Source organism: Chiloscyllium plagiosum, chromosome 16 (assembly GCF_004010195.1).
Source record: "Chiloscyllium plagiosum isolate BGI_BamShark_2017 chromosome 16, ASM401019v2, whole genome shotgun sequence".
Lineage (NCBI taxonomy): Eukaryota > Metazoa > Chordata > Chondrichthyes > Orectolobiformes > Hemiscylliidae > Chiloscyllium > Chiloscyllium plagiosum.
In genome coordinates, this window is record NC_057725.1 from 69,249,304 (window position 1) to 69,272,791 (window position 23,488).

General features: G+C 44.5%; 1 protein-coding gene across 1 annotated transcript in view; it reads right to left on the reverse strand.

The window, feature by feature from the left end:
* Positions 1 to 22,934, reverse strand: part of spi1b (Spi-1 proto-oncogene b) — a 42,189-nt gene extending 19,255 nt beyond the window's left edge. Inside the window, exons 1-3 of the mRNA XM_043706315.1 lie at positions 22,688 to 22,934; positions 22,505 to 22,598; positions 13,303 to 13,535 (exon numbers count right to left, since the gene is read on the reverse strand). Of these exons, the coding sequence (XP_043562250.1) occupies positions 13,303 to 13,535; positions 22,505 to 22,598; positions 22,688 to 22,711 (351 nt within the window). The 5' untranslated portion in view covers positions 22,712 to 22,934. The remainder of the gene's footprint in view (positions 1 to 13,302; positions 13,536 to 22,504; positions 22,599 to 22,687) is intronic.
* Positions 22,935 to 23,488: the final 554 nt, after the last annotated feature.

A 23,488-nucleotide genomic window follows, 5' to 3' on the forward strand; every position in this document is an offset into this window, starting at 1 on the left:
TCAGTACTGAGGGAGTGCTGCACTGTCAGAGGGTCAGTACTGATGGAGTGCTGCATTGTCAGAGGGTCAGTAATGATGGAGTGCTGCACTGTTAGAGGGTCAGTACTGAGGGAATGCTGCACTGTCAGAGGGTCAGTACCGAGGGAGTGGCACAGTGCCGAGCAGATTTTCAATGTTTAAAGGTCCACATAGTGTCCCACAGCAGTCTGTTCTGGGACCACACAGTGTAAGTCAGCGATGCCAAAATAAGGCTGGTAAGGTACGGATATGTTGCTGGATTAGTGGTGCTGGAAGAGCAGAGCAGTTCAGGCAGCATCCGAGGAACAGTTTAGGAAGCTAAAATCAGACAGAGTCCCGTGAGGAATATAAGAAAAGCAGGAAAGTACTCAAGCAGGGAATTAGGAGAGCAAGAAGGGGCCATGGAATGACCTTGGCGAGTTGGGTTAAACAGAATCCCAAAGCATTCTATCCATTCATTAAAAACAAAATGACAACCAGGGAGAAGGTAGGACCACAACGAGGGAGTCAGAGGCAAAGGATGCGGGTGAGACCCTAAATGAGTACTTTGCATCGGTATTCACCCAGGAGAAGGTTATGGAGGGTAGTGAGATGTGTGTGGATGCTAATATGCTAAGGCATTTTGAGATCAAGAAAGTAGTGGTGTTGGGTCACTTAAAGAGCATGAAGGTGGATAAGTCCCCAGGGCCCGATGGCATCTACCCATGTTACTGAGAGAGGCAAGAGAGAAGATTTCTCTTCTGGCCAAGATATTTGAATTCTCATTAGCCACAGAGAACTGGCAAGTAGTTAATGTTGTTCCTCTGTCCATGAAGGGAAGAAGGGATAATCCAGGAAACTACAGAGTGAGTCTTACATCGGTGATTGGGAAGCTACTGGAGAGAATTCTTAAATTTAGGATTTACTTGCATTTAGAAAAGGGCGGCATAGTGGCACAGTGGTTAGCACTGCTGCCTCGCAGCACCACGGTCCCAGGTTCAAATCCAGGCCTCGGGTGACTGTCTGTGGGGAGTTTGCACATTTTCCCCGTGTCTGCGTGGGTTTCCTCTGGGTGCTCTGGTTTCCTCCCACACTCCAAAGATGTGCAGGTCAGGTGAATTGGTCATGCTGAATTGCCCATAATGTTAGGTGCATTAGTCAGAGAGAAATGGGACTGGGTGGGTTACTCTTCGGAGGGTCAGTGTGGACTTGTTGGGCCGAAGGGCCTGTTTCCATGCTGTTGGGGATCTTTAAAAAAAAAGCATGGCCTAATTAGGGATAATCAGTATGGCTTTGTGCAGGACAGGTCATGTCTTACTAACTTGATAGATTTTTTGAGGAGGTGACAAAGGTGATCGATGAGGGTAGAGCAGTGGATGTTGTCTATATGGATTTTAGTAAGGTTTTGGACAAAGACCCTTGGTCCACAGTGACTTGGCTGCACGGGTTCAGAATTGGCTTGCTATAGAAGGGAGAGTGTAGTGGTGGAAGGGTGTTTTTCTGGCTGGAGATCTGTGACTAGTGGTGTTCTGCAGGGTTCCATACTGAGACTTCTGCTGTTTGTGATATATACGAATGACTTGGATGAAAATATAGGTGGTCGGGTTAGTAAGCTTGCAGACGATACATCGATCGGTGGAGTTGTGGATAGTGTGGAAGGTTGTCAAAGGAAACAACAGAATATTGATCAGTTCAGGTGTTAACCATAGAATCCCTACAATGTGGAAACAGGTCCTTTGGCCTAACCAGTCCACACTGACCCTCCGTAGAGTAACCCACCCAGACCCATTCCCCTACTCTCTTACTCTACATTTCCCCCTGACTAATGCACCTAACCCACACATCCCAGAACACTGTGGGCATGGCCAATTCACCTAACCTGCACATCTTTGGATTGTGGGAGGAAACCGGAGCACCCAGAGGAAACCCACGCAGACATGGGGAGAATGTGCAAACTCCACACAGACAGGCGCCCAAAGGCTGGAATCAAACCCAGGTCCCTGGCGCTGTGAGACAGCAGTGCTAACCACTGAGCCACCGTGCTGAGAAATCACACATGGAGTTTAATCCAACTAAGTGTGAGGTGCTGCACTTTGGGAGATCAAATGTTAAGGAAAAGTATGAAGGTAATGGCAGGACCCTGAACAGGAAGGATGTAGACAGTTTGGAGAGGTTGCAGAAGAGGTTTAACAGAATGCTACTTGAATTAGAGAAAAGTGCTCATGGGAAAGGCTGGAAAAAACTCTGGTTGTTTTCTCTGGAGCGGCAGAGGCTGAGGGGAGATTTGATTGAAGTCTATAAAATCATGAAATGCATAGATCAGAATTTTTTTTTCCAGAGTTGAGATGTTTAAAACTAGGAGGCATGCATTTAAGGTGAGGGGGGAATGTTCAAAGGAGGTGTGAGGGGCAGGTTTTCCAGGGGAAGTGGTGGAGGCTGGTATAATTGCAACATTTAAGAGGCATCTGGATGGGTATATGAAGAGGAAGGGTTTGGAGGGATATGGGCCGGGTGCTGGCAGGTGGGACTAGATTGGGTTGGGATATCTGGTCAGCATGGACGGGTTGGACTGAAGGGTCTGTTTCCATGCTGTACATCTCTATGACTCTATGAGTCTGGAACAAACTGCCAAGAGTGGTGGTGGAGGAAGATACGATAGGGGTGTTGAAGGGACTTTCAGACAATAACATGAATATGCAAGGAATGGAAGGATATGGGTCAATGGCAGACAGAAGGGATTTAGTTTAATTTGGTGTCATGTTCGGCACAACATAGTGGACCAATGGGCCCATTCCTGTGCTGTACAGTTCTATGGTCTATGAGTGTCTACAAAGCCAGGTGGGAGTAGCATGTGTGGCATTAAGCTCCCAACTACAAGAAGGGTATTGAGTGGTGGTTCTGTACAGCACCACCAGGTTACTATCTGGTGATCTTTCCCCTGGAATAATGAAAAGTAGTGGTATGCTTCATGTCATACCTTTGTTGCTCTGTACACAATTTTAAAGTTTGTGCACAATATAAGCTGGGGGCCCTTTACCAAATGCAAGGGGATAGCATGGAACTACAAAAGGATAATCAAGGCTGGAAGAGTTCATTCTCGCTCCTATCTGACTACTCCTCAGTCACAACATAAAAGAAAAATACATTTTCCAGTTATCAAGACCACCTTACCTATATCAGGTTTAAAATCAAAATATAATCCAATAAGGTTTCTTTAATAAATGCAATTGTGAGCTTATTATCAAAACAAGACTACAATAACTGCTTCACATACATAACCTGTAACAGGAAAGTATACTTGTCCTTCCTCTAAATAATCCAAAACACACAGTCCATCTTTGGGGAAAGACAATCAAACAAAAAAAGTTCATTTAAAACAAAAACTTTCTGCCTATTAAGGCTATTCTTGAAGGTAAGAAAAAATAAAATGCAGAAATGCAGAAAATGTGTCATTCTGATATTCTGGTACTTGTGATCAAGTGACTAATTGTGCATGGATCTTATTCATGTCTTGGCATTAACGTCTTGCTCAAGAAATACAATGTTGAAAAGTTCCTACAAACACTCTCCCAGAGGGAAAAAAAACATGTTTCACTCTCAACAAATGGGTTCATCCCAGAAATAGGAGTGGTCACCTGGGTGCAGCCCTTCCTTAAAGACCTTTTTCTCTAACTACTTCCTGATACAATATACACTTAGGATCAGAGATGCTCGGATTGTCTATCCTGGAGGGAATTGCTTGATTAGTTCAAAATCGGGATTTGTCTGGACAAGGTAGAGAGGAAGAAACAGTTATGGAAGGAATGAAAATGAGTAGGTAGAGATTTCAACTAATTGGTAAATGGAGCACAATCAATGTGAGGACAAACTAATGCAGTGACTGGCTTGTGTCTGGAACATACTGCCCGAGGGTGTGGTGGAAATAGGTTCACTCAAGGACATTGGTTTGACCATTTGTGGAATACTGCGTTCAATTCTGGTCTGATTACAAGAGCAAGGATTTTGTGAAACTTGAAAGGGTTCAGAAAAGATTTGCTAGGATGCTGCCAGGGTTGGAGAGTTTGAGCTATCGGGAGAGGCTGAACAGGCTGGGCTACTTTCCCTGGAGCATCAGAGACTGAGGAGTGACTTTTTAGAAGTTTATAAAGTCATGAGGGGCATGGATAGTCAAGGTCATTTCCCCAGGATTGAAGCGTTCAAACGTAGAGGGCTTAGGTTTAGGAAGAGAGGGGGAAGATTTAAAAGGGAACCTAAGGGGCAACATTTTCATATAGAGTGTGGTCCATGTATGGGTTGAGCTGCCAAAGGTAGTGGTGGAGGTTGGTACAATAGAACATTTAAAAGGAATTTGGATAGATACATGAATAGGAAGGGTTTAGAGGGATATGGGCTGAATTCTGGCAATTGGGATTAGATTTATTTAGGACACCTGGTTGGCATGGACAAGTTGGACAGAAGGGTCTGTTTTCATGCTGTACAGCTCTGTGACTCTATGGTTAGGGTTTGGAATGTACTGCAATGAGTGTGGAGCAGGCTTGTGTTAGGTTATGGGGAGAAGGCAGGAGAATAGCGCTAAATTATGATGTTGGTGTAGACAGAGTGGACCAAATGGCTCCATTCTGCACTGTAATCTTCTTGTGATATTACAGAAGGAGTGGCGTAAGCAGACCATTTGAGGCTACAAAAGTGGTAAGAATGAGGGACGATCGACACACTGGCGAGGGGGGGTTCAGATTTAATACTAACAACTGCTCCAGCATCCATTGCGGTTTTTGGAAGGAAGTTCTAAACCTCTTCCAGCTTTGTGGGTAGAAGTGATTCTTAATATCTCTCCTGAACGGTCTGGCCCTAATTTTCAGACTTTGCCCCCGAGTTCTGGAATTCCCAATCAGTGAAAATACTTAACCTTTATCTACCCTATCTTTTCCCATTAATGTCTTCACGACTTCAATCAGACCACCCCTAATCTTCTAAACTTTAGAGAAACTGGCCTAATATGTATAATCTCTCTTCTCCTCCTGAAGTCCAAGCATAACTCTTGTAAACCAGCGTTGTAGTTTCCCCAAGGCCAAAAGTGTGGTGCCCAATCTGCTCTCAGAACACCTAGTGGGGTCCAACCAAAGTTTTGTATAACTGCCAGCATAATTACTGCACCCTGTACTCCCTTCCTCTCAATATAAGGGCCAACATTCCATTAGCCACCTTAATTATTTTCTGTATCTGTTTATGACATTTTAAAGATGTAATGTGGTGAAAACAAGTGCTGGACATCACAGCAGGTCTGATAGCATCCAGGGAGAGAGAGCAAGCTAACGTTTCGAGTCTACATGACCTTTATCAGAGTTCTGATGGAGAGTCATCTAAACTCGAAATGTTAGCCTGCTCTCTCTCCACGGATGCTGTCCGACCTGCTGTGATCTCCAGCACTTGTTGTTTGCAGTACAGCTTCCAGCATCTGCAGTAATCGATTCCTACCTGATCTACGTACCTGAAAGCCAAGTCTCCTTGGCTTCATACCATCTGAAAAGTAATTCTGATCTATCTTTTCTCAGTCCAAAATGAATAATCTCTCACTTGCTTACATTGAAATTCATCTGCCAGAGATTTTCCTCTTCAGCCCGTCTATTAATATCCCTTCCAGACGCAATGTCTGAGATGAAAACCTGATTAGCCGTTGGGATATGATATTTGGATGGATGTCGATGAAGGGGACATGGAAGATGATATGCAAGTGTGCTTAAAATAATACACCTTGAGGAGAATGCTGACAGAGACAGGAGAGGTTGAGCAGGCGGATTATCTGTTGTAATGCCTGTATTTCACATGTCTCTCTGGACGTTAGAGTCAGTAGTAACACTCACTGTTGCTGTGCATTTCCTGGGCTTGGCAACGTCCTGAGATCAGCTGGAACTGTAACACTTCCTGACTTTAGCAATATTCCCACTGTAGCAGGAAATGCATGAACACTCACCCCGGTTGCCACCTCTTATGAAACAGGGCATCAGATACCTTCAACGGTTAGAAACATGTTCTGCTTAGAAGCTCAGATTATAAATTGTGTTGACGATGTTTTAAAGTTTTATATGAAATATTGATTTGGCCATGTATTAAAGATACATGTCAAACATAGATCTGACCATGTATTGACGATACATGTCAAACAGAGACCATAAGACCAAAATAATTAGGAACAAGAGTAGGCCATTTGACCCCTTGAGCCCTCTCCGCCATTCAATTGGATCATAGTTGAATGGCGGCACGGTGGCACAGTGGTTAGCACTGCTGCCTCACAGCGCCAGAGACCCGGGTTCAATTCCCGACTCAGGCGACTGACTGTGTGGAGTTTGCACGTTCTCCCCGTGTCTGCGTGGGTTTCCTCCGGGTGCTCCGGTTTCCTCCCACAGTCCAAAGATGTGCAGGTTAGGTGAATTGGCCATGCTAAATTGCCCTTAGTGTTAGGTAATAAGGGGTAAATGTAGGGGTATGGGTGGGTTGCGCTTCGGCGGGTCGGTGTGGACTTGTTGGGCCGAAGGGCCTGTTTCCACACTGTAAGTAATCTAATCTAATCAATGCTCTTCATGTCCACTCACCCACTCTTTCCTTGTAACACTTGATTCTCAGCCTTCAATGAATGCTTGGACCCTGCCTCACAGCTCTCTAAGGCAAGGAGGTCCAAAGACTCACAAAAATCTGAGAGAAATTCCTCCTTATCTCAGTCTTAAACCGGTGTCCCTTTATCCTGAGATTATACCCTTCTGTTCCTAGATTCTCCCACGAGGGAAAACCGCCTCTCAGCATTTACCGAGTCAAGCCCCTTAAGAATCTATGTTTCAACGAGATGACACTTCATTGTTCTAAATTCCAGTGAGTAGAGTCCCAACCTGTTAAGCCTTCACTCATAAGACAATCCTTCTACCGAGGAATATTCAAGTAAACCTTCTCGGAACTGCCTCAATGGAATGAGTTAAAGATCACACAACACCAGGTTATAGTCCACAGGTTTAATTGGAAGCACTAGCTTTCGGAGTGTCACTCCTTCATCAGGTGGTTGGGGAGAATTCTCTAAAAATTCTCAAAAGCTAGTGCTTCCAAATAAGCCTGTTGGACTATAACCTGGTGTTGTGTGAGTTTTAACTTTGTACACCCCAATCCAACACCGGTGTCTCCAAATCATCAATGAAATGAAATTGTTCCTTAAACCAAGGAGACCAAAACTGCTAACAACACTTCAGATGAGGTCTCACCAGCACCTTGTACAGCTGCAGTGAGACCTACATCCTCTGATAGTTAATATACTCATCTATTTCTCTGGTTTTTCCACCAGTAAATTATGCTCTCAACAATACAGTTCACCACCTATAAAAGATTTGCATCAAACACGAGCTGCCCATGTATCAATGATTCATATCACACGTCATACCTGGCCGTGTCTTAAAGAATAAAGAACAAAGAACAAAATGGAAATACAGCACAGGAACAGGCCATTCGGCCCTCCAAGCCTGTGCTGATCATCATGCCCTAACTAAACTAAAAAATAATCCTTCTGCCCTCATTCAGTCTGTATCCCTCTGTTCCCTCCCTGTTCATGTAACCATCCAGGTGCCTCTTAAATGTTGTCAATGTGCCTGTTTCCTCCACCTCTTTAGACAGTGTGTTCTAGGCTCCTACCGCTCCCTGTGTGAAAAACTTCCCTCGCACATCTCCCTTGAACTTTCCCCCTCTCACCTTGAACCTGTGTCCCCGTGTAATTGAAACTTCAGCCCTGGAAAAAAGCCTCTGACTATCCACCCTATCCATGCCTCTCATAATTTTGTAGACCTCTGTCAGGTCTCCTCTCAGCCACCGTCTTCCCAGTGAAAACAACCCTGGTCTGTTTAACCTTCCCTCAGAGCCAGTGTCCCTGAGACCAGGCAACATCCTCGTGAACCTTCTCTGCATTCTCTCCAAAGCTTCCACTTCTGTCTGGTAGTGTGGTGACCAAAACTACGCAAAATACTCCAAATGCAGCCTAACAAGGGTTTTGGTATGGCTGCATCATGGTTTGCCAGCTCTTGTACACCATGCCCTGGCTGATGAAGGCCAGCATGCCATATGCCTTCTGAATCACCTTGGCCACCCGTGTTGCCACTTTTAGGGAACTGTGGGCCTGCACACCCAGATCCATCTCTATGTTAATGTTCCTAAGGGTCCTGCCATTTTCAGTATAATTCACACCTAAATTTCATCCTCCAAAATGCATCACCTCACATTTGTATGGATTAAACTCCATCTCCCATTTCTGTGCCCAAGTCCCCAATCTATCTACATCCTGTTGTATCCTTTCACAATCGTCAGCACTGTCAGCAACTCCACCAATCTTCGTGTCATCTGCAAACTTACGAATCAGACCACACATTTTCCTCCAGATCATTTATATATGCTACAAACAACAGAGGACCTAAGACTGATCCCTGTGGAACACCACTAGTTACCCAGCCTCCATTCTGTAAAACACCCTTCCACCGCCACCTTCTGCCTTCCATGACCAGGCCAGATTTGTGTCCATCACGTCAGCCCACCCTGAATCCCATGTGATTTTAGTTTCTGTACCAATCTGCCATGTGGGACTTTATCAAACGCCTTCCAAAAGTCCATATAAACCATAACCACTGCCCTTCCCTCATCAATTAACTTTGTCGCCTTTTGAAAAAAAAATTCAATCAGTTTGGTGAAGACATGGCCTTCCCCGTACAAAAACCATGCTGCTCTCACTATTCCAAATTTGCATATATCTTGTCCCTCAGTATCTTCTCCAAATGCTTCCCCACCACAGATATTAGGCCCACCAACCTACAGTTTCCCGGACTATCTCAGTTTCCTTTCTTAAACAAGGAATTGGAACCTGGCCTATTGTCAAAGAGGATATGAAGATATCTGCTAATCCCCCAGCTATTCCTTCCCTTGCCTCCCACAGTAACCTGGGATAGATCCCATCTGGCCTTGGGGACTTGTCTATCTTAATGCAATTTAGGATACCTAAAACTTCCTCATTCAATAAATTGACATTCTCTGGAGTATTCACACACTTATCCCTGACCTCAATATCAGTCATGTCCTTCTTCTTGGTGAATACCGATACAAATACTCATTAAGGATCTCTCCCATTCCTGGTGGCTTTATGCAAAACTTCCCTCCTTTAAAGAGGTACAAAAGATGACCATATGTAAAAGAATCAGACCAAATGAAGAGTTGAAAATTTATCAAAGAATGAGAACCAGATGATAACCAGAAGGTTAACCACATAGTGATTCACATCAAACATACTGCGGACCAAGTATTAAAGATTCATATCAAGCACCAAGGTGTCTATGCATTAAAGAGCTGACCATGTGTTAAAGATTGATGTCAAACATAGGGCTGACCATGTCTTAAGGATTCATGTAAAATATACAGCTGACTGCCTATTAAACATTCAAGTTAAACTTTTGGCTGACCCTGTATTGTAGATTCATGTCTTGAAGAGTTACAGCTGACCCTGCATGAAAGAATCACATCAAGCAATATAACTGATCATGTATCAAAGGGTCACATCAATATAGAGTCAAACATACATTGAAGATATGTATTAAACATAGTGCTGACCATGTATCGAAGGTTCATGTCAAACACAGAGCTAACCATATATTAAAAATTTATATCAAACATAGAGCTGTTAAAGGTTCAAGTCAATCATAAAGCTGACCATGTATTAAAGAACCAAGTCAAACATCCTTCTGCCCACGTGTCAAACATTCACATCAAAGGTGGAACTATCCATGTGCTAAAAAAATTGACGTAAACATGAAACTGACCCTGCTTTAAATACTCGTATCACATGTCGAGCTGACAATGTCGTAAAGATTCACATCAAACACAGAGCTGTTCATGTGCTAAAGAATGATGTCAAACATGGATTTGACCATGTCACATCAAACATTGAAATTGTTATTATTTAAAGATTCATGTCAAAAGTAGAGCTATCTATTTGTCAAAGATTGCTGTCAAACATGGAATTGACCCTGCATTAAATTCACATCAGAGAGCTGACAATGCCATAAAGGTTCACATAAAACCTAGAGCTGGCCATGTTTAAACAACCACATCCAACAGAGATGTAACTGTATGTTAAAGAATCACATCAAACAGAGAGTTTATAATGTCTTTTATATTCACAACCATCACAGAACTGACTGTGAATTAAAGGTTCACATGAAGCATAGAGCTGACAATGGAATAAAGACTCATATTAAACATGGAGCTGATCATGGATTATAGATTCACATCAAATTTAAAGTTGACCACACATGAAGGAATCACACCAATCATAGAACTTCTCATTATTTAAGGAATTCATGTCAAACACAGAGCTGTCCATGTGTTAAAGACTGATGACAAGCATTGAACCGATCCTGTCTCAGACATTGAGCTGACCATGTATTAAAGATTCACATGAAACATAGATATAACAATGTGTTCAAGAATCACATCAAACAGAGAGCTGATGATGTATTAAAGAAACACATCAATCATAGAGCTCACCATGCCTTAAATATTCACATAAAACATAGAACTGTTTGTTATTTAAGGATTCATGTCAAACACAGAGTTGTCCATGTGTTAAAAATTAACATTAAACATGGAATTGATTCTGTATAAAAATTCACATGAAATATAGAACTGACCATAGATTCAAGATTTATATAAAACATTGAGCTGAAGATAGGAGGTATGGTTAGTAAGTTTGTAGATGACACTAAAATTGGAGGTTAAGCGGACAGCGAAGAAGCTTACCTCAGAGTTCAACAGGACCTTGATCAGACGGGCCAATGGGCTGAGAAGTGGCAGATGGAGTTTAATTCAGATAAATGCAAGGTGCTGCATTTTGGGAAAGCAAATCTTAGCAGGACTTATACACTTAATGGTAAGGTCTTAGGGAGTGTTGCTGAACAAAGAGACCTTGGAGTGCAGGTTCATAGCTCCTTGAAAGTGGAGTCGCAGGTAGATAGGATAGTGAAGGCAGCATTTGGTATGCTTTCCTTTATTGGTTCGTGCACTGAGTATAGGAGTTGAGAGACCATATTGCAGCTGTACAAGACATTACTTCAGCCACTTTTGGAGTATTGCATGCAATTCTGGTTTCCTTCTTATGGGAAAGATGTTGTGAAACTAGAAAGGATTCAGAAAAGATTTACGAGGATGCTGCCAAGGTTGGAGGGCTTGAGCTATAAGGCGAGGCTGATAGGCTAGGGCTATTTTCAGAGAGTCGGAGACTGAGGGGCGACGTTATAGAGGTTTATAAAATCATGAGGGGCATGGATAAGGTGAATAGGCAAAGTCTTTTCCCTGGGGTGGGGGAGTCCAGACCTAGAGGGCATAGGTTTAGGGTGAGAGGGGAAAGTTATAAAAGGGACTTGAGGAGCGACTTGTTGACACAGATGGTGATGACACGTGTATGGAATGAGCTGCCAGAGGAAGTGGTGGAGGCTGGTACGGTTACAACATTTAAGAGGCATATGGATGGGCAAATGAATAGGAAGGGTTTAGAGGGATATAGGCTAAATGCTGACAAATGGGACTAGATTTACATAGGATATGTGGTCAGCATGGATGAGTTGGACCTATGGGTCTGTTTCCATGCTGTACATCTCTATGACTCTATGACTAGGTATTACGATTCATATCAAACAGAGCTGGCCATGTTGCAAGCATTCACATCAAACACAGAGCTGACCATGTGTTTATGATTCACATCAATCATCAATCTGATCATGTTTTAAAGATTCCCATCAAACACAGAGCTGACCAAGTGTTAAAGATTCAAGTTACACCATAGAGCTGACCAAACACTAAAGATTGATGTCAAACATAGACTTGCTAAAGTATTAAAGATTCACATCAAACATCAATCTGACCATGTGTTAAAGATTCACATCAAACATAGAGCTGGCCCTATGTTAAGATTCACATCAGGCATAGAAATGGCTATGTTTTAAAGATTCAAGTCAAACATAGAGCTGACCATGTTTGATAGTTTCACATTAAATGTAGAGTTCACAATGTATTCACGCCAAAAACAGGGACTGCCATATGTCAATGATTGCCATCAAATATAGAGGTGCCTGTGTATTGCTGGAGAATCTTAATGACTATATCACTTGTAGAGATGACCTTCTGCTAATGCTTCTCTAATGACTACCATTTTTATTTTTGTGTTTCTGAAACCTGTGAACTGAAATGAGAAATGACTATCTCATTTGAAATACAAGTATCCTGCCACCCTTTGGAAGAATTGTGCAAACACCAGTTTGAAAAAGAAGTAATGGATGGTTGAATTGCACATGAAGAGGAGCCAAGAGTGTCATCATTCTGTTGGAGGTGGCTCTCTTGTTGGTCAGTTTATGGACTAGGGTCTCTTTTCAATGGCAGAGAACGTTAGTTACAGCTAACAACTGTGCGACTGGTGCTCGAGTGGATGGGCAGCTTGGAGCTGGAAACAAGTCACAGAGAGACAGACAGAAAGGGCTGGGGAGAGAAATGAGCAAAAGCTGCATGTTCTCTGCAGACAAAAATTCGGTTTAAACCTAAAGGAAATGGTAACCTTTCCTACAGCAGTTGTTGTAAGCTCTGACATTTGAATTGAAAAATCAGAGGTATTTTGCAAGCAATTCTGTTACTCCTGTACTTCTTACGAACCAATAAAAGCACCCAGAACAAGATGTCAAGCTAAAGAAGGATCATATTGACCTTGGAACTGGGAAGCACATGCCACTGAACTGACTTCCCAGTTTCCCTCTCTCTGCCAATAATCTCTTTTCCCTATTTGTTTGCCTTTATGTCTGTGTAAGAGGGAGCTCATAAGGGATTACAGTTTTAGTTAGTAATGCCATGTGCCAATGGTTTACATCAGTTTACCTTACTTATAGGCTAATTACTTATAATAGAATAATTCTTGTATGATACAGAAAATTCATCTGTGCTGTCTATCAACCTTGGTCAGAAAGTCAGGCAAATTGGGGTACTGTGAATACCTTAAAAAAAACCCTCCAGGAACAACAGAGTGCAATTTACAACCTGCTACCCCAGTGAATTGTAAAGATATTAGGGGGGGGGGGGTCATCCAGGAATGGATTGGATTGGAGATGGTAATGGGGGCAAATCAATATGAGGTAGTAATGGGGCAAGTCAAGGAAGGGAAGGTGCCAATGTGAAAATCCGAATCATCCCCATCAGCTCCAATGAAGATAGAAGACAGTAAGGTACTCTCTCCTTGTTGAGTGTGTGACCTACCTGGGGAGATGTGAAGCTGGTAGTTGTTGAAGGTTGTGTTTTGTTGTAATGTATTGCTGTTCCGATGGGAATGGTGGTCGCTGGTAAGGATTCTAACCCGTGTAGCTGTTCGAGCTCCATATGTCGGTACAGCTGTTGCAGCTGGGGGGGTTGAACGCTCTGCAATTCGGTGAAGTGATGGTCAGCAAATGACTCAAAGTCTCCATGAATGTGGCCACTTGTGTAATCCCAGTCTGTTAGTGGGAGTAGAGAAACGAGAGGAGATCTGAATTAAACAACAGAGCAGTCAGCAGGCAACTGGGTCAGGGAAGCAGCAGACAGCGAAAGAGAGCTGGAGGAACAGAAATGGGACTCAGCGAGAAGTAGCATGAAACTCAGGAAGAGAGTGAGGGAGTGAGAAAGCAAGTGAGGGAGAGATAGAGAAAGGAAGAGAGCACGATAGAGAATAAAAATAAGGGAAAACACAGCATGGTTTAGGTTAGATTAGATTCCCTACAGTGTGGAAACAGGCCCTTCAGCCCAACAAGTCCATACCAAACCCCTGAACAGCAACCCACCCAGACCTATTCCCCTACATTTACTCCTGACTAATGCACCGAACACTTTGGGCAATTTAGCACGGCCAATTCACCTAACCTGCACAGTGAAAGGAAACCGGAGCACCCAGAGGAAACCCACACAGACAAAGAGAGAATGTGCAAACTCAGCACAGACAGTCGCCCGAGGCTGGAATCGAACCTGGGACCCTGGTGTTGTGAGGCTGCAGTGCTAACCACTGAGCCACCATGCCACCCAGTAGAGAGGTGAAAGTCACACAGAGATAGACAATGAAAGGCAGAAGACACAGAGATAGAGTGAGAGAAATGCAGCGCAATTAGAGACTGGTGTCTTTGACTATCCGAAGTTGTGCTCCTGACCTGCCATCCTGCCTGGATCTCATCGCCGTGCTCCCCACATCCAGAGGCCACCCTCCCACACCCAGAGACCATCCCCCTGCCCAGACTGCCTCCCTGACCTGTATCTTTACCCCATCCTTTTGCTGTAAGGTGTGATATATCAAAGAATACAACCAAGGGAAGAAAGGAAACAATAAAGTGCGAAATGAGGATCAGAGAATGGCAGGAAAAGGAAAAAAAAACTAGTAATGCACCAACAAACCAGTTTAGATGTTACTAGGTAACAAAATGACAAACTAAACGTTCCGTATCTGAATGCACACAGCATTCACAACAAGGTGAACAAATTGTTGTGAGGAAGGGTCATTGGACCTGAAATGCTAACTCTGATTTCTCTTCACAGATGCTGCCAGACCTGCTGAGCTTTTACAGGTTTGTCCACAGCGGGGTTATGTTGCTGGAAAACGGAATTCACAGCCCAGGGCTGTGACTCTTCTGCAACCACTGCTCCAATTTGTGGTCAAATCATGAAGCCTCCATGTGACTTGCACTTTGATGAATAAGGAGGCGCCAGGCCAAGAGGTCAGCAGCTTGCCCTTCCTCGTCAGTATTGTCAATATCTCCAAGCTTTGATGGAGAACTTCAACATATCCTTATCACTTTGCCTTCGGCCACCCTTTGAGCATTGGTCAATGGAGAGTTGAGAGGGGAGGACCCACTGGTGCAATGTTCCATCCATCGGAATTGGTTCTTCAGGAGTAGGGCTTCGATGCTGGTAGCTGCATGGCGGTCCCTTGCAGCTAGCCCAGTGGTCCTTGCATTTCATTCCCAGGACTTGATGTGGTCACAGCATGTGGAAGCTCTCAATGTTCCTACTCTGACATCAGTAAGTGATCCAGGTTCCACTGCAGTAGGGGTGGGTGGTCAACACATGACCAGGTTCTTTGTTGACTTCTAGAAGTCCCTGTTGTCAAATATAAGTTGTCACAGTGTGCAGAAGGATGGCTGCCTTGGATGATGCCCCCTCCCTAGAAGAGGTTGTTGAGATAATAGGAAGTTCTGCACATACTCCAGAACTACCAGAATAAGTACCTTTCCTGCTCCAAATAGAAATCCTAAAGAGAAAATGCAGCATCTGCAGAGAACTGAAGAAGCTGGAGAAGGAATCAAACTTAAGGAAAAAGCACATAATTTTGCCAAGATGAGTGGCAGATTAAATGATTAGTCAAAATATAAAGTACAGCAGAGAATGATTAAAAGGTGGAGGAAGAAATTCAGGTCGAAGCTGGCCGGGAACACAAAGGTAAATTGCAAGACATTCTACAATTATTTGCAAGTGAATAAGTGAAGTGAGCGTTGAACTTCTGGAGTGCAAGCATGGAGAGTTAATAATAAATAGTAAGGAAATACCAGATGAAACGAACAAATTTTTGGCTCTGTCTTCATTCAATGACGAGAGGTCATGCTTTCAAGGTGAGAGGTGGAACGTTTAAGGGGGATACACGCGGCAAGTACTTCACACAGAGGGTGGTGGGCGTTTGGAACGCGTTGCCAGCAGAGGTGGTAGAGGCGGGCATGATAGATTCATTTAAGATGCGTCTGGACAGATGCATGAGTAGGTGGGGAGCAGAGGGATACAGATGCTTAGCAATTGAGCGACAGGTTTAGACAGTACATTTGGATTGGCTCAGGCTTGGAGGGCCGGAGGGCCTGTTCCTGGGCTGTAAATTTTCTTTGTTCTTTGTTCTATTGTGGAGAATACAAAAATGTTTTCATGAATAGCTGTAAACCAGGAGGTGGAAAAGAGAGAGACACCTAGAAACTGGGTGGCACGTTGGCTCAGCAGTTGGCACTGCAGCCTCACAGCGCTAGGGACCCAGGTTCGAGTCCAGCCTTGGGTGTCTGTATGGAGTTTGCATATTCTCCCCGTGTCTGTGCGGGTTTTCTCCGGGTGCTCTGGTTTCCTCCCACAGTCCAAAAGCTGTGCAGGTCAGGTGAATTGGTCATGCTATGTTGCCCAAAGTGTTAGGTGCATTAGTCAGGGGTAAATGTAGGGTAGGGGAATGGATCTGGATGGGTTGGTGTAAACTTGTTGGGTCGAAGGGCCTGTTTCCACGCTGTAGGGATTCTAATCTAATTGGAAACTGCAATCAATAGGGAAATGGTACTGAGCAAACTCTTGGAGCTGTGGACTGAGAGATCTCCAGGTCCAGATGGATTTCGTCCTAAGGTCCTAAACGAGGTTGCTAGTGAAGTAGTTGATGCATAGGTATTAATTTTCATAGATTCAGGAAAAATTCCATTGTACTGAAAGATAGCAAATATAATCCCATTAGAAGTAAATGGTTGTAGAGGCATTTAGGTGTTCTTATACATGAGTCACAGAAAGTTAGTATGTGGGTACAGCATGTCATCAAGAAAGTTAATGGAATTCTATCCTTTATAACAGCAGGAACTGAATATAAAAGAATGTGCTTCAGTTATACAGGACACTGGTGAGACCACAACTTGAAGACTGTTTGCAGTTCTAGCCTCCTTATTTAAAAGATGTAAATGTTTTGGAGGCGATTCAGCAGAGTTTCACCAGATTGACCCCTGCAATCAGGCATGGTTTTATGAGGACAGATTGGACAGGCTGGGCTTGTTTCCACCGAGGTTTAGAAGAGCAAGGGCCGATTTGACTGAAGTATATAGGAACATGAATGGTCTTGACAAGGTGGATGGGGAAAGGATGTTTCCCTTTGTGGGTGAGTCCCAAACAAGGGGGCACTCTTATAGAAGTAGGGATCACCCTATCAGGACAGACTCAAAGATATTTACAACAGAGAAGGAGGTCATTCAGCCTATCATATCTACGCTGGTCAACAAAGATCTGATTAGAAAGTCCCATTTTCCCGTTCTTGGCTTATAAACCTGGAAGTTACTATCTAAATACTGCTTAAATATTATAAGAGTTTCTAATTTAACCACCCTGCCAGGCAGTGAGTTCCAGATTCCCACCACGCTGAGTGAGAAAACATTGAGCTCAACGCTCCTCCTAGCCTTCTACATCTTATCTTAAGCCCCTGTCCCTGGGGTGGCACGTTGGCTCAGTGGTTAGCACTGCAGCCTCACAGCACCAGGGTTTGATTCCTGCCTTGGGTGACTGACTGTGTGGAGTTTGCACATTCTCCCTGTGTCTGCGTGGGTTTCCTCCCACAAGCCAAAGATGTGCAGGTTAGGTGAATTGGACATGCTAAACTGCCCATAGTCAGGGGTGAATATGGGGATGGGTCTGGGTGGGTTACTCTTCAGAGGGTAGGTATGGACTTGTTGGGCTGAAGGGCCTGTTTCCATAGGTAGTCTAATCTAATTGACCCTCTTACTATAGAAGGAAAAATTGCCTTATCTAAGCTCCTCATAATCTTGTGCAGATCTCTATCAGGTCTCTCTCAACCTTCACAACTCCAAGGAAAACAACCCTAGTCTACCCAATCTTTCATCATAGCTCAGACCCACCAGTCCAGGCAGCATCCTGGTAAACCTTCTCTGCATCCTCTCAAGTGTAATCGCACCCATCCTGTAATGTGGTGGCCAGGACTGCACACACTACAGGGCCTTTTCGACACTGTATGACTCTGATGCCACGAACTGCAAGGGTCCCAGCATCAAGCCTTGTGGCCCAATCAGCATTTTATACTGTACAGCACAACCTCCCTGCTGCTCTGTATTCTAGATCTCAGCTAATAAAGGTAAGTATCCCATATGCCTTCTTAACCCTTCATCTACCTGCACTTTCTTCAAGGGTCTGTGAATATGCATAGCAAGGACCCTCTGATCTTCAATACTTTACAAGGCCCTACCATTCACAGTGAAATCCTTTGTCAGTCCTCCTCAAATGCATTATTTCATAATTTTCCAAATTGTTCCAAATTATTTGTTATTGCTCTGTCCAGCTGATCAGTCTGTTGATATCTTCCTGCAATTTACAGCTATCCTACTCATTATTTAACACCCTATCTACTACATACATACCATTCACAAACATCTTGATTGTACCCCCCTGCATTTAAATTCAAATCATCAAATGCACCTTCAGTTATTTCATCAGTCATGGCATAGAGTTTAAGAGCAGGGAGCTAAAGTTGGAGTTCTACAGAGTATTGTTCAGACCACAGCTGAAGTACTGTGCGCCATTCTGGTCACCTTACTGCAGGAAGGATGTGATAGGACTGCACGGGGTACAGAGGAAGTTCACCAGGATGTTGCCTGGGATGGAGAAGTTGAGTTATAAGGAGAGATTAGGTAGGCTTGGGGTGTTTTCTTTAGAGCAGAGAAGGCTGAGGAGGAACATGATTGAGGTGTATAATATTATGAGGGGTATGGACAAGGTGAAGAGACAGCTGCTGTTCCCCTTGGTTGAGGGGTCAATCATAAAGGGGGCATAGTTTTGAAGTAGGGGGCAGTAGATTCAGAGGGGATTCGAGAAAAATGTTTTTAGTCAGAGGGTGGTGGGAATTTGGAATTTTACTGCTTGGGAAACCTTACAACCTTTAAAAATATTTGAACGTCCACTTGAAATATAACATCCAAGGGTATAGGACACATGCAGGAATTTGGGATTAGCGTGCCTTTAGCGGTAGTTATATCAGTGCAGACTCTATGGGCCGATGGGCCTTTTCTACACTGTATGACTCTGATACCACGAACTGCAAGGGTCCCAGCATCAAGCCTTGTGGTATCCCAATGGAAACAGACTTCCAGTCACAGAAACACCCTTCTACCATCATTCTCTTCTCCCTGGCTTCCACTCAGATTTGGATTCAATCTGCCATTTAGCTTTTGGATCCCTTGGGTTCTAACTTCCTTGACCAGTCTGCCCTGAGGGACCTTATCAAAAGCCCTGCTAAACCCCATGTCCACCACATCGGATGTTTTATCCTCATCAATTCCCAGCTATGTACTCAAAAGATTTGATCTAATTTGTCAAACATGGTCTTCCCTTAACAAATCCTTGTTATCCCTGATTAATCTGCATCTCTCCAAGTGTAGATATATTCTGTCCCTCAGAATTCTTTCTAATAACTTTTCCACCACCAAGGTTAGACTGGCCGGTATGTAATATCCTGGTCTGTCCTGTTCGTTTTTAATGATGGGTCAATCTTAGCAGTCCTTCAATCCTCTGGCACATTATCTGTGGCCAGAAAAGGTTTGAAAATTACTGCCTCGGCCCTTGATGTTGCATCTTTTCTGGACTTAAATATTTCTCCAGTTTTAAGAATGTTAGCAGAGGGATTGAATTCAAGAGTCGTGAGGTGATGTTGCAACTGTACAGGACTTTGGTTAGGCCACATTTGGAGTACTGTGTGTAGTTCTGGTCACCTCAACTGTGAAGGGTGGAAGGTACAGGGTGGATGTCAGGGGTAGGTTCTTTTCCCAGAGAGTGGTGGGGGAATGGAATGCGCTGCCTGTGGGAGTGGCAGAGTCAGAATCATTGGTGACCTTTAAGTGGCAATTGGATAGGTACATGGATGGGTGCTTAAGCTAGGACAAATGTTTGGCACAACATCATGGGCCGAAGGGCCTGTTCTGTGCTGTATTGTTCTATGTTCTATGTTCTAATGTTAAACCTGAAAGTACCTCCCCTCTCTCTATATCAATTTCTTCAAATATATCACACCCCTCTACTCTGATATCTATATCTCTATTAATGGGTGGCACTGCTGCCTCACAGTGCCAGAGACCTGGGTTCAATTCCACCTCAGGTGACTCTCTGTGTGGAGTTTCATTATTCTCCCCGTGTCTGCGTGGGTTTCCTCCGGGTGCTCCAGTTTCCTCCCACAGTCCAAAAATGTGCAGGTCAGGTGAGTTGGCCATGCTAAATTCCTTGTAGCATTAGGTGTAGGGGGATGGGTTGCTTTTTGGAGGGTCGGTGTGGACTTGTTGGGCTGAAGGGCCTGTTTCCACACTGGAGGGAATCTAATCATCCTTTTCCATTGAGACATAGTGCCCACATCTTCTGGGTCCACACATGATTATGTGTCCAGACCCTAATCTTTCCCTTGTTAGCTTATTTTAAAATTGATTCATCGGGTGTGGCCGTTGCTGGCTCAGTTAGCATTTCTTGCCCATCCTAATTTCCCAGAGGGCAGCTCACAGTCAACCCTACTGTTGTGGGTCAGGAGTCACGTGTAAGCCAGAGCAAGTATGGATGGCAGATTTCCTTCCCGAAATGACATTAGTGAATCAGATGACAATCGACAAGGGCCACCCTTTCACACTTAATTCCATTTATTGTATTACTTGAATTCAAAATTCCATCTGCCCTGACAGGATTCAAACTCCAGTCTCTCGAACATAACCTGGGTCACTGGGTTAACAGTCTAGTCATAATACCACTGGGCCATTACCTCCCCCTTTTTTTTGCTCTTTATACTTTTAAAACCCCTTTGGGTTTTACTTTATTTTACTTACCCACTCTCTTAGCATTCCTAATTTCCTTTTTAAGTTTCTCTCTACTTATTTCTGACACTCAATACTCTGCCATATTGAGCCCTTGATATCTGTTGTATGTGTTTTCCTGAATATTAACCCTAATTGTCCCTTGAAATCAGAGTTCTCTCGTCTTTATTTTGGCTTCTACCTTTCCCATTTCCTCCCTGTCTTCCTCTCTGCTCTGTCTTCTTTCTTCAGTCAATTGTATTAACAGTTTCTTCATCTCCTTGCTGTTCACTGGATTTTTTTTCTGTTCTACAAAGTGCTCTTGTACAAGGGTTTCAAAGAAACTCATTCACCGTGAGGTTACATGGTCAACTTTTGGTGCAGGTTGAAGAAGTGCTACTTAAAGTGAGTTTTTGATGCAACTGTTTGAGAAAGGGTAGGTTTGTGGTGCCGGAGTACTTCTGATCGAAAAAGCTGAAGGTCCTGATGCTATCGATTGAAATTAATGTAATCAAAAACAGAAAGAGACTTGCATAACTCTTCGCATCCTTAAACCATTGCCTCGCAGCCAATGAAGCAGCTTCAAATGCCGTCACTCATGTTGTATAGGAAGCAAAGTAAGATACCACAGAGAGCAAAATGACAACAGCCTAATAATCTCTGTTCAGTGGTTGTGATGCAAACACAGACTGGAATCTCAGGAACAGTATCTCCTGCTCGGTTTCCAATCCTCCAGCTGGACTTCAAATACCCTCCCGGGAGTGGGGTGGTCAGGCTGTCGGTTCTGGTCATCTTACACAGTTGGGGCATTTCTGAGCTGACGTCGAATCGCAGATATTGAGAGCGGGTTTTTTTTTTTGCGTTGTTCTGGAAGCCGACCCCAACGTTGCCACCTCACTGTGTGGTGCCGTGTACATGTCATGCACACGGCTTGGACAGTTGCCCGCCTGCAGACTTAACATTTCTCACCAGCAGCTCTGACTTGCAAAATTCACTCGCAGATGTGAAAAGGAAACAAAACTCTGGACAACCACAGAACTGTTACTGACCCCCCCACCACCACCACCCCCCATATCTGCTCAAGAGGTGGAAGTGATTAATATCCTGAATGCCTGACTATTTAGAAAGGCCCTTCTGAATTTTTTAAGTATTCCTGACAGGGATTCAGCAGGACTTAACAGGTGGAAGGGTCCAGTATTAACAAGCGTCTTGCTTTGGCAAGTTATGTAAAAGAAAACTTGCGCCATAACATTCATGTACATTAATTTGCAAATACCCAGCTCTCTACTTCTGTTTTTGTAAAAGCAGTTTCCATAGAATCACAGACAGAACAGCCTATTCTGCCTGCGTGGCTTTCTGAAGGATGTAGTTGCTCTCAATCCCGACACAGACTTTATTTCAGTATTTATCGGGTATCAAAAATGGTTGAATTGCCGTCCACACCCTATTGCAAAATCCTGCATTACTGAAGAATGGCATTGCTCAGTATTAACTTTTCTGCTTCCATGTAATTATCTAGTGCACAAATAAATCCCACTGGCAGATTTAGCCTGAATGCAGTGATCTGCTGGTTTGGTTTCCAATATCTTTCGGACTACAATGGGCGATGTGTGTGTGAGAGAGAGATGGCGTGGGGTGCACCCCAGCCAGTATCCGCTGTGTAATGCTGGAATGTACTTTACATTGCAGAGCACTTTACTCCGCGCTCTGAACGCACAGAGTCCCAACAGGGGCAGAAACTGCCCTCATCCCCCCTTGTAGACTGTGTGTGAAAAGGAGACGGTGTCTCCCATATCGAAAACAAAAACTTGAGAGAGGTCAGTTAAGGACAGCGAGGAAGGAGAGAGATGGGTTGGAGAGAGAGAGAGAGAGAGGAGCGAACTCACCGCTGTGGCTGTCCCCATCGCTGCCCAGGTAAGTGTAATACTCATGGGGCTGTCTGTACACCTCGCTGTCGTAAGGGGCAATATCCTCGGGGTACTGCAAGTTTGAAAGAGAGTCACAGTTAAACCAGCGGCCACAGAGCAGCGGACCCCATGGTCGCTGGAGAGTCACAGGCTTGTACTTACCGGAGCGATCAGATAGCCTTCCATAGCCGGACTGACGGGGTCTGCTTCTTCCTAGGGAGGTGGGTCAGGCAGCCAGATACATACTCCCTGGTTTTGCCTCCCCGAGTCTCCAGCAGCAAGCCGAGAGTGTCCACTCCCGTCGCCCACAGTGTGGAGTCTGGGTTAACAGGGTCCCCTTGCTGTCGCCCACAGTGGCTCGGTCCGAAACTACTGCCTCCCAGGGGTGGTGGGTGACCGGCACCCGTCAAACAGGAACTTCATGGTCAAAGTCTGGTGTCACCAGGCTCCACCTCTAACAAGAGAGAGCAGGCAAACCCCCCCACTCAAGCGGCTGCACCAACACCCACACCCAGACTCAGCCAGACGTGAGGGTCCTGGCAGCTCTCAGACACAAACCTGGCGGCTCCCTCTCTCCTTCACCACCCGCACCCGGGCTTGGAGCGGGACCAGAGACAGAGAGAGGTGGCTGAAAGTGCAGGCTGACCTTCTCAAGGCTGGACGGGAAGATTGCTTCGAGAGATGAAGCATTGCATTCAGCACCCCCCCCCCCGCCAACACACAAAAAAGGGGGCACCACATTGCAACCCATATCCGACAGAGAGACCGAGTATGGTTCCAGCACTGAATGAGGCCGTTCGGCCCATCACGTATGTGCAGCTGTCCGCCGCACCAATTCAGCTACACCCAGAGTTCCTTCTCTGTGCCATCATTAAAATGCCACCCCCCTCCCCCCACACTCTCAGACAGTACATTCCAGACCCTAACCCCTTGAGTGAACCTGCCTCCCCCCACACTCTCAGA